Raw genomic sequence first — 12,502 nt, 5'->3', positions numbered from 1 at the left:
AAAAAAATGAGCAATTTAGAAGATTGCTTTGGGGAATCCCTGAAAGAATGGAAAGCCATGGGCAGTTCCCATGGAGACTTGGGTTCCTAAAGGAACCAGTATGTAGTTATAGGAATCTGGATGATCTCTTTGCTCAGGACTTCACCTCAAGATGAGGGCAATACTTTCTGAAAATGAGATACATCAAGAATGCTTAAAATACTAATTCTTTGACTCAGTTATTCTTCTAGAAATCTATTCTAAGAAAATATTCTGAAATGCGAATAAAGGTGTTCGTTTCAGAGTTATTTATAATAAATAATAAAAATATCAAAAAGCCTAAATGACTAACAATCCCAATAAATGATTGGTCAAATAAATTGGGTGCTCCCAAAATAATGTTTCCAAAGAATTTATTAATAACAAGAATAAAAGTCCATTATACAATGTTAAGTGAAAAGGCAGGTAACAAAGAATTTCTACAGTATGAGTTTAGAGACATTTATACTTATTATGGCTATGAGGCCATGGGTGAGTTTTCTTTTTCTAATATGCAATTCTTTTAATTTTCCGATTTTTCTATAAAGAATATGAATTATCTTTATAATCAGAAATTTTGTTTATTTGCTTGGTTTGCTTTGGTTTTTCAGAAAGGGTTTGGATTATCTGACATAAGGTCCCTTTTAGCTCTGAAATCCTATAAAATCTACATCCATGATGTCCACTTTAACTTTTTCTTCTGTAATCTTGGGCAAGGAGACTAAAGTAGACCCTAGTAATAGACATTTTCTCTCTTCCCCCACCATTGACACTTTCCATGATCCTTCCAGGTGGCATTTCCAGGAAATTTACAGCTTGTATTCATTCTGCGTCCATCCTGCTTTATCCAGAGGACATTCACTGACATTGGCATTAAATACTATAGAGAAGAATTTAAAATGAAAGTGCCGGTAAGCATGACTATTCATCTTCTCTCTGCTTAGTTAGGGCTTCTGAAGAAGATGGCATTTGAGCAAGGTTTCCAGGAAAAGTAGGATTCAGCAGGCATAGAGAGAGAGGAGAAGGTGTTCTGGCTCGAGGGAACAGCACAAGTATAGGTCGGCAGGGAGGTGGGACGTGCACATATTGTGTGGGTCCATGGGAAAACCCATTTTTGTTGGAGTACATAGAGGGCAATCTTTTAGAAGTGAGGTAGGAAACATGGAATAACTCTTCAATGTGAGGATGAAGGTTCTGGATTTTATTCCTTAAGCAATGGGGATCCAGAGAAGGGTTTCTGGTTGGGGAGTGACCTGATAAACTGCAACTGGAGTTGTACTGATCTGAAGGTGATGTCTGGGACTGTAGGAAGAGATTAAAGAAGGCAGCTACAGGTGAAGCAAAATACAGATCTAAAATATGGGGTGGCTTGGCGCCTGTGGCTCAAGCGGCTAAGGCGCCAGCCACATACACCTAAGGTGGCAGGTTCGAATCCCCAGCCTGGGCCCACCAAACAACAATGATGGCTGCAACCAAAGAATCGCCGGGCGTTGTGGCAGGTGCCTGTGGTCCCAGCTATCTTGGGAGGCTGAGGCAGGAGACTCACTTGAGCCCAGTAGTTGGAGGTTGCTGTGAGCTGTGATGCCATGGCACTCTACCCAGGGGGATAGCTTGAGGCTCCGTCTTAAAAAATAAATAAATAAAATAAAATAAAATAAAATATGAGGTGACATAAATATAAGAAATTGTAAATATTAAATCCAGCATTGTCATTCTCAGAAGAGAAAAAAATATTAAAAGATTCATAATCTTTCCATAACTTTGGCAAGCAGATGTGGGAAGATAGGTACTCTTAGACTTTGCTCATAGGAATGGACTTGGGAATGACCAATCTGAAGGTCTAATTATATGCATTAATGGAAAATTAAATGTATATGCTCTTTGACTCACCTATAAAAGTTATTCCACAGATATTCTCACACAGTTGCACAAAGTTGCATAGACAATAATATTTATTAGTAATCTGTTTGTGGTTGTAAAAGATCGGAAACAACTTAATGTCCAACGAATGGGGACTGGTTAAATAAATTATGGCCTACCCAATCTATGAAGTGCTTTGCAGCCAATGAAAGTGGTAAGGTATGGTGCAATCACAGTGGAAACAGTTGTTATTTCTTATAAAATAAGTTGATACCTACCCTGTGACCCAACCAAGAGAAAGGAAAACTTAATGTCCACAAAAAGAGATATATAAGAATGTTTGTTAGGCAATAATGGATAAAAAAGTCGTGGCATATTCATATAATGTATACATATTCATATAATCAATACATTAAGCAATAAAAATGAATGAAATGCTGATATAGGCAACAACTTGAATACATCTCAAAAACCCTTGAGAAGAGAAGCTAGACGCTAAAGAGTGTACTTAATGATTCCTTTTAAGAATATGCAGACCTAAGCTGTGGGGACAGAAAGTCTAAACAGGGCTGAGGGGTCAAGAGGCTAATAGGAAGGAGGCAAAGGCACTTTCTGAGAAATGTTCTAGGTCTTGATTGGGTGGTATGACACGTCTGTATTCGTTTATCAGAACTAATTGAACAATACCCTTAAAATCTATGCATTTGAGTGATGTAATTGTCTCAATTGTTAATAACAAACAGAAAATAATACATAGGATAGATCTATTATAATTCCATATCACAGTTTCTAATACAGAAGAACCTCTGTGAGCTGACCACCCAAGGGCCTATAACAACCTGGTCAACACATGGAGGTGGCCAAGATCAGGAACTCAGCCTTCTGTACTGATAGGCACACGTGGTGCATGTCCAGTCTATGAAAATTAGGTCAACTTAAGGCGGTATCCATGTAGGGAGGGGGCTAACTATGGAGGTTCTACTGTATATATTTGGGGGGGGGTTATGTTTAATTGCAAATAATTTCAAACTCACGGAAAAGTTGCAAGAGTAAGAATAGTACAAATAGTCATGTAGTTTTGTACATGATAATTTTGTACGATGATAATCTGGATAAAGTCACATGCCCTTTACCCATATTCACTCACCTGTTGTTAACATTTTACCCTAATTTACTTTATTCATTATTGTTTGCTTCTCTCTGTGCATTTAAATTATATATATATGCACAGACACACACATATATATGTATATTTATATATACATATATATATGTGTTAATATATATTGCATTTGGCAATTGCATAAAGTTAAATATTGCAATTAACATAATGTTAATGTCATAAAAAATAAGGAAAGGTGGTGGAAATGTTTCAGATTAAAAGAGGCTAAAGAGACATGACAGGTAAATACATTGCCCAATCCCAGACAAGATTCTGTACATATATCCTATATGAGCATATCACATATATGCGTATATATGAGGTATAATATATTTTTTACGTATCTCTTTACATGTACATTTAGAATAAGGTATGTGTATTTGTGCATTAGAATAAGGTTTGTTTATATGTACTGTGCTGTACTTTCTTGGTCTATCTGTGCTGCTATAATACAAAACTGTAGACTGTGTACTTTATAAAGAATAGAACTTTATTTCCCAGAGTTGTGGAGGTCAGCAGGTTCGGTGTCTGGTGAAGGATGGGTCTTCCTTTCCAGCATGGCACCTTGTTGCTGCATCCTCTGGAGGGGATGAACCCTGTGTCCTCACATGGCAGCAGAGTAGAAGAGCAAAGGGGACAGACCCACTTCCTCCAGCCCTTTTTATAAGGGCATCAACCGCATCCATGAGGAAGAAACCCTCATAAGCTAATCACTTCCCAGAGGTTCCACCTTCCAATACCATCACCTTGGGGACTAGGTTTCAGCATATGAATCTCAGAGAACACAAACATTCAAACCAGAGTATGTATTATAATGTATATGTAAGTTTAGAATAATGGTTATGTACACGTTTTGGGTATATTGTAATGTATATGTATTTATCTGTATATTTACAATAAATTTAGCTATAGATATATACAAAATAGGTGTACATGATCTAGTCTAGGACTGGATAGTGGATTTAGTTGTCGTATCTTTTTGGTCTCCTTCAACCTGAAACATTTCCACAGCCTTTCTCTGTCGTTTATGACATTAATATGTAGTCCCTTGAAAAAAATAAGACATACCTCATTTGGGGCTCCTGTGATGGTTTCTCTCAATTTGATTCAGGTTACACATTCCAACCTGGCATAGTTCATAAATGATTTTGTGTCCTTCTCAGGATACCCAGAGGCCCGCATTGCTCATGTACCCCTCACTGGTGATTCTAATTTTGATCCCCTAGTCAGGGGGTTGTCAACTTTCCCAAATGTCTTGTTTCTCTTGCAACTAATAAGCAATCTTTGGAGTGACACCTTAAGACCATTCAAATCTCCTTCTTCTCTTCAAAAAAGTCCTCTCTCCCTTTGATATCTATGAAAGGTTATTGCCTGATACAACCTTTATTATGTAGTTGCAAAATAAGAATTTTCCCACTCCAGCCCTCTCTTAAATTGGTTTTATGATAAGCTGGTTTTATTACACTGGTTGCAAAATAATAATTTTCCAACTCTAGTGCTCTCTCATCATTTAACAATCAGAAATTGGAATTTTACTGTAAGCTAGAGCTTTCCCTTCCCCCTTATTTATTGGTCTCATCATTATTGGTTCTTATTTTTTCAGAGGTTTATAATTCATCACTATTCTAAATTATCTTGGTGCTCATCGTATCCCAAATTTGACTAATAGGAGTCCCTTCAAGCTGGTGCCTGTGTCCTTGTGACATGTCCCTATTGTGTTTTTTAGAGCATCCTTACTTTCTGGTCAAATATAATGATCTAGGCCCAGCTCTAGTGTGACCTAGTGCTGTTATTAGCCATTTCTCAGGAGGCCTGGTTCCTTTTGGTGTTGAATGGTCTGAGAGACTATGAGATACACTTTTACTACTCAGATATCTTTGCTTTTACATCTTTTCAGCAGATAGAAGCTGTAAAAATATGCATGTTTATGGACATACAGAAATACATATTTGAAATTACACATATTATGTGTACATATCTGTGTACTCTATGAGTTTTGTATGCTGACAAAATTGATGGACAATGCATTTCTCAGAGCTTATCTCTGTCACGAAGTGACACATAACCATATATCAGTGTTTTTTGACCTTTTTTTTATCTCATGGCACACTTGAACCTATAAGTAAACTTCAATTATGTTGATCCCCAAAAAAAAGAGTGACGAAATAATATGTTTACTGCACTTTGGACTTCTTTTGTAATTAATTTAATTAATGGCTTTTAATAATTTTCATGACAAACCTAAGATCTTCTCATGGCACAATAGTTGAAAATCACTGCGAAATATACACCACTTTGAGTCTGGCTTCTGTCACTTAGCACAAAAGATTTGGATTTTACCCGCTCTTATCCAGAAAAAGAGTTCCAGAGTGACACATCTGTTGGATGTGTCAGTAGTTTTGTTTCCATTTATTGCTGAATATTTTTTCATGTTATAGAAGTACTAGTTTATCCATTCACCAGGAAAGAGCATTTGAGTCATTTCTAGTTTTTAGCAATTAAGAGTAAAGCTGCTATAACTTTCACATATAGATTTTTGCTGGGCCATATAGTAGGTACATTCTTAACCTTATAAGAAACTACCAAACCATCTGGCATCTCCACCAGCTGTGCATGAGAATTCTAGCTGCTCCATCATAGCCTTGACAACTTGCCCAAAACAGGGAAATTAAACTTCTTTCTTAGCCATTCAGGTAGGTGCGTCATGATACCTTCCTGTGGTTTTGATTTGCAATTCCCTAATGACTAATGATTCTGAACCACTTTTCATGTATTTATTTTCCATCTGTATATCTTGAGTGAAGCTACTGTTCAAATCTTTTGTGCATTTTTAATTAGGTTGTTTGCTTCCTCATTGGTGAGTTTCCAGAGTTCTTTAGATATGATGTCTGACAATTAAGTTCATGAACTCATCCTAGAAAAAGTGCTACATACCTTGTTGCTGAATATCACTATGGTCACCTTTGAAGTGCTCCCCTGGGAAACTATGCACAGACCATAGCATCTAGTCCACCCTTCAAAGCAATTTTAGAAATCCTTTTCTGGAACGGCCACCAGAGCTGTCATCATGTTATCCTTGATGTTCTCAATGTCATCAAAATGTCTTCCTTTCAATGTCTCCTTTGTCTTCAGGTAAAGAAAAAGATCACTGTATCACCAATACAGTTATTTGTTTACTGGCTAAAAACTCCCTCACAGAAAATGCTGTATGAGCTGGTGCATTATAGTGACGCAAAAGCCGTGAGTTGTTGGCGAAAGTTCAGGTCTCTTTAGTCTAATGTTTTCATGCAGCCTTTTCAGCACTTCCAAATAGTAAATTTGGTTAACTGTTGGTCCAGTTGGCACAAATTCATAATGAACAATCCCTCTGAAATCAAAATAGGTTAGCAACATCATTCGGACTCTTGGTTTGGACTGATGAAATGTTTTTGGTCCTGGAGAGTTGGCTGACTTCCATTGTTCACTTGGACACTCTGTTTCAGGGTCATATTGGTGCACCCATGGTTCATCACTAGTGATAACATGGTCCAAAACATTGTCTTGTCTCTCCAAAGGATTGGGGAAACTTTGACTCTCCTTTGCTTTTGTTCTTAAGTGAGCTCCTTCAGGACCATTTTTGCGCATACCTTTCTCATGCCAAGATTTTCAGTTAAGATTTTTCTGTTTCTCTATCAATCTTTACTGGGTCTGATATGCTTCTCACAATCAGCTGATGATTTTAATGCACCATTTAACACGTTTTTGCAATGTTTTTGTCAGTCCTGCTCATTACTGTTGTCCTGAACTCTCTTCACCAGTGACACTTTCTCTTCTGAAAAACATTTAATCCGTTTGTACACTGCCATTTTCTTTATGGCATTATCCTCGTAAACTTGGACTAACATGTCCCTGATTTCACTTCCATTCTTGCTAAGTTTAATAAGAAATTTAATGTTTGTTCATTACTCTGATTTAAACTCCAACATCCTATGACAACATACAGAAACATGTAACCACAGTAATGAATTCTACTCAGCAAGACCCTGCCACATGTTGACATGAACACAGCTGTGACAACCAATAGACCAAGGTTATAAAACCTTACTGAGCTGTTTGTACAGAGCTTGCATGATGGCAAGTTCATGAACCTAATTGTCACACTTCATATTCTAAAGATAAGTCATTGTCAGATGTATGACTTGCAAATATTTTCTTCTAGTTTTTAGATTGTATTTTCTTTCTCTTAACAATGTGTTCCATAAAGTAAATATTTTTGTTTCAATTTTTGTTGTGGTGGTGGTGGTGGTTTGGCCGGGGCTCTGTTCGAACCCGCTGCCCTCTGTATATGGGGCCAGCGCTCTACTCACTGAGCCACAGGCACCACCCTATAAAGTACATATTTTTAATTTGGATGAAACCTAGTTTATCAGTTTTTCTTTTATTGGTTGTGCATATGGTGTCATATCTCAGAATCCTTTGCCTAACCCAAAGATTTCTCCTGAGATTTTTTTCTGGAAAAATGTTTTCTCTGCTCACACAACACTTCTGACACTTAATGTATAGTATGGGTTTGCTCCACATAAAGCAATTCTCCAACTCTCTGGACACAATCCTGGTGTTCCACAATTCAGTTTAATTTAGAAACTGAATTTACCATCAGATCCCACAAGTTAGGGAGCCATAAGATTTCCCCCACTGCAGATGCCAGTAAGTCTAGGCCTCTCATACTCTAACCTACTGGCTATAAATTGGGTTCTAGAATGATTCACGGAACTTAAGGAAAACACTTTACTTATGTTCATTGGTTTATTATAAAGGATACAACTCAGGAACAGCAAAAGGAAGAAGTGCACAAGGCAGGGTGGGTGTGGTGGGTGTGGGGAGCCTATGCCCTCTCTAGGTGGGGCCCCACCCACCACCTTGGTATGTTTACTGGCCTGGAAGTAGTGGGTGGGTCTGAGAGTTTCAACTGATAATCACTTGATCTTCCTGGTAACCAGTCCATCCTGAGGCTGTCCAGGTGACACCCTAAGTCGATTGTTTAGCATAAGCTCAGGTGTTACTAAAACATGCTCATTATGAGTAACAAAGATACTCCTATCTCTCAGGAACTCTGTGCCAAAAAATCAGGAATAAAAGGCCAGGTAAATTTTTATTGTACCCCAGTTTCCTTCTAAATTCTCTTCTACGTTTTATGTTTTACATTTAGATCAGTGAACCACTTTGAGTTAATTTTTGTATAAGATGTGAGATACGTCAACCTAGATAACAAAGAGAGGCTAAATATCCTTTGCTTTTTATCCTCTCTAAAAGCAAAGGATATTTATTCAGGAATGGGATACTGCAGTGGAAGTAGCGGCCATACTGTTCAGGGAGGTAAAGGAAGACAAAGGTTTGTAAAGGAGAAGTGAGGAGGATTGCTTAATTGTTTGGAGATAATTGTCCTTGGTTATGAGGGTCAATAACAAGGGCCATGTCAGCCCAAAGTTTGACAGGTGGTTGCTGCTCCCAGAAGAATTTCTGTGGGTGAGGTTGTGGTTTTTGCAGTCTTTTGTGATAATTTTGTTATTATGTGTACACATGTGAGAACCCTCTCTTCAGAGCCTCATTTCGCTATTGAACTGTTTTTACACCTTTGTCAAAAACCAGACTAGTGTTTGGCAAGATCCAGGGCTGATGGTGGTGGGGAAAGCGGCAACACAGGGGAGATCCTGGCAGTGATGGAATAGTTCTCTGTGTTGATCCAGTTCTGCTTGTGGTTACACAAACCAAAACATGCATGGGATGGGGAAAATGATGCGGAACTATACACACACATTACAGATACGCGTCAAATTCCTGGTCTTTATATTATATCATAATTATGTAAGATACAACCCCTGGGGGCTACTAGGTGAAAGGTACATGGGACCTCTCTGCCTCTGTATCCCTAATAACTTCAAAATAAAAAGTTAAAATTCTTTGACTGACCATACTTGTGAGAGTCTGTCAAGACTTGCTATTTTGTACCGTTGATCTACGTAGCTATCTATCCTTTGCTATTTCCACATTCTTGATTACTATAGTTTTGTTAAGCTTTCAAATCAGATAGTGTGATCTGATCAGATCTTTCAAATCAGCCAACTTTGTTCTTTTCAAAATTGTTTTACGTACTCTGTGTCTTTTGTATTTCCATATGAATTTAGAATCAGCATGTTAATTTGTACAAAGTCTTCTAGGATGTTGATTGTGGACTTGCCTTGATTCTACAGATTAATACTTGTCAGTATTAGATCTTCTAATATCTTCCTTTTATTTTTCATCTGGACTTCTAGCTTTCAATCTGTAATTCCTCTTGGTCCTCCAAAGCTTTATGAGAAAAGAGAGTTCTGGCAAGTGTGGGAAATGGTGCCTCCCTCTCCTGTTTAGTTAAAAGGAATAGAAAATATGCAGCCCGGCCAAGTAGGTTTCTGCAATGCCAGGCCTTGGGAGGCAAAGTTACTATTGCCTGATATTGGGTTGCTCATTGGTATTTAAAAAAAAAAAAAATCAAGTATTCACATCAGAGCTAATGTTTTGAAAAGCAAAATATATTTTTAACTTGATAATTTCTTATTATGTGTGCTATAATTTCTGACTTTAGAAAGATTGAAAACCTTTTTGAAACTCTCAAAAGTGGTTTAAAACTTTTAGGTGAGAAAGGAACAGATGAATTGAAGTGTTTTTTATTTCTCTCATGTTATAAAAATAATTTTTTAAACTTCCCAACTGTTTTCAGTAGCAAAGGAGCCAGGTATGAGGCACAAGGTTAGGATGGTGGTGGGTAGTCATCAAACTCCACGGCACCTAAATTCCTCGAGGGCAGGGCCCGTGAGGCTCCCTATTTTATTCCCCAGTACCTGAAATTTGTTAGCAGTCAATACATATCTGTTGAAAGAATAAATCAGTTTTGTGGCAGAACTTTGTTTTCACCTATATACTTTGGGCCCTAATTTATATTCTTCTCAATCAACAGTGAATTTATCACTTGACTGTATAATAATAGAAGAAAGTCCATCTTCTTATATCCTCTTTCAAGAATCATTTTCAAAATATTCAATAAGGTGTAAAGAAATATAGTATTACTAGTTAAAGGCTTCAAGGGGAATGTATTTGAGAGATTGGAGTGCAGATTCCTTGTCCCTGATCAGGAGTGAGTAGAGGGTGTGATACGGTCCCTGGGTCCGAGAGGCAGAAACACAACCAGACCAGGACTGTAGCAGACAAATAGGAAGGAACAATGTGGGGCATGTCAGCTTCCTCTAGATTTATGGGTGTTCATTCATCAGCAGGATTGTTAGTTTATAAAAACCCAGCCACTGTTCCATCCAGGCCTCCTCTGCACAAGATAAATTGGGGGCACATCAACAATCTTCATGGAGGAGTAGCAGTGTAGTGAATCTCTTCAATACATACTGTGCTAGTCGCCCTGTATTCCAATTTCATTTTGATATTCACCAACCCATCCTTTAGTGGAATTTTCTTTGTAGATTTTTTAGGCCTTATGCCTGGCTCCTTTGCTTCTGAAAACTTGATTTTGGTGGCTGAAGAATAGCTTGGGAACTTTTGACAAATATTCAGTTCAAGGAAGACCTGACTTCTAGGCAGCCTGGAACCGTGCTTCTTGATCCGAGTCAACATTTTATCAGACTGTACAACACTTGTCGGTATTTGTTGTTGAAAAGGGAAAAGTGGAAAGGGTGAAATATTTCTCTACTGGATTTAGAAAGTATCTTTGAATATAAATGCAAGATAAGGCAAAGTGGAATTATTGTTTAAGTAATAGAAGAATCTAGATGAGCTACTATTTAATGATCTTTGAGGAATATTTCGAATTTTCTTTCTACCTTACAGATCATCTTGTTAAATTCTGTTTCTGACCTTCATGGCTACATTGACAAAAGCCAACTGACGCAGGAGTTAGGGGGGACTTTGGAATATCGCCACAGTCAGTGGATAAATCATCGCACTGTGAGTACAAACCTATGTGCACTTTTCACTGTCTCTCCTTATTTTCCAGAAGATAGGGGTTAAAGATCAGCTGTTGAGAGGTCACCCCATATGCCCTAACCTCAGGAAGGTTGAGATTACCAAGCCTCAAGCTGGGAAAGGTAAAAGCTGAGGCTTTTCCTGTTGACCGTGTTACCTCACTGCACCTCCCGGTACAGGGGCTTGGGGAGACTTGATTTAGAGGGTATCTGGGGAGTTTTCAAAAACATTGATGGCCTCTATGCCTCAGAGAAATTAAGTTACATGGTCTTGGGGGGGTCTCACATATTAGCATGTCACAAAACTTATCAGGTGATTCTAATGTGGGGACAGATTAAATCTGTGAAGTCACAAGAAGCTGCATTTAAATACTATCCCCGTGACTTACAGCATGACCCATGTGAGTTACTAAGTTATATATAAGTCATCCCCATGACTTATAGCATGACCCCGGTGAGTTACTAAGTTACATATAAGTCATCCCCATGACTTATAGCATGACCCCGGTGAGTTACTAAGGCTCTCTGAGCTTGTTTTTTCCTCTGTTAAAATGAGACTGGGCTTGGTGTGGTGACTCATACCTGTAATCCTAGCACTCTGGGAGGCGGAGGCAAGTGGATTACTTGATCTCAGGAGTTGAAGACCAGCCTGAGCAAGAGCGAGACCTTGTCTCTACTAAAAATAGAAAAACTAACTGGGTGTCATGGTAGGCACCTGTAGTCCCAGCTACCCAGGAGGCTGATGCAGGAAGATTGCTTAAGCCCAGGAGTTTGAGGTTGCTGTGAGCTATGATACTCTACCCAGGGCCACGGAGTGAGTTGCTGTCTCAAAAAAAAGAAAGAAAAGAAAAGAAAAAGAGACTAACACTGTGGTTCTCTCTTGGGGATAATTTTGCCTCTAAGAAGACATATATCAACATCTTTAGGCATTTTTTGTAGCCATAACTTGGGGGTAGGTCCTGACAGCTAGTGGGTAATGGCCAAGGACTCTGCAAAACATCTCTCAACGCCAAGATAATCCTACACGGCAAAGAATTATCCGGCTCAAAGTGTGAAAAGTGCCAGGGCCGAGAAACCCTGGATTAACAAAAGCTACCTGAAAGTTTGATAGGAAATAAGTGATATAGTGTCTGAAAGTACATGGTATTTCACTTTTTTATCCTTAATCATATTGATGGTGATTATGCTAAACTAGAAGGTTCGGTAATATTGACAAAAAAGTGAGATTGTGAAACTCACTGCAGTGGATTAAATGTTGGGGTTTCCTCAATATTCATATGTTGGAACTCACAGTGATAACCCTAGGAGATGGGGCTTTTGGGGTCATGATTTAGTCATGAAGGCTCCTTCATAAATGGATTTAGTGCCCTTGTAAAAGAGATTGAAGGGGGCTCGGTGCCTGTGGCTCAAGCGGCTAAGGCGCCAGCCACATACACCTAAGGTGGCGGGTTCGAATCCCCAGCCTGGGCTCGCCAAA

At 38.5% G+C, this 12,502-nt stretch overlaps 1 protein-coding gene across 1 annotated transcript in view; it reads left to right on the top strand.

Annotated features, from left to right (window-relative positions):
* MCF2L2 (MCF.2 cell line derived transforming sequence-like 2) overlaps positions 1 to 12,502 on the top strand; it is a 192,205-nt gene that overhangs the window by 29,708 nt on the left and 149,995 nt on the right. The window contains exons 4-5 of the mRNA XM_012811572.2: positions 810 to 929; positions 10,892 to 11,008. Of these exons, the coding sequence (XP_012667026.2) occupies positions 810 to 929; positions 10,892 to 11,008 (237 nt within the window). The remainder of the gene's footprint in view (positions 1 to 809; positions 930 to 10,891; positions 11,009 to 12,502) is intronic.

Source organism: Otolemur garnettii, unplaced genomic scaffold (genome assembly GCF_000181295.1).
Source record: "Otolemur garnettii isolate 467f Iridium unplaced genomic scaffold, OtoGar3 scaffold00166, whole genome shotgun sequence".
In the NCBI taxonomy this organism is placed as follows: Eukaryota; Metazoa; Chordata; class Mammalia; order Primates; family Galagidae; genus Otolemur; species Otolemur garnettii.
The sequence above is the reverse complement of the archived record's forward strand: the minus strand, read 5'-3'. Positions and strand labels throughout refer to the sequence as shown.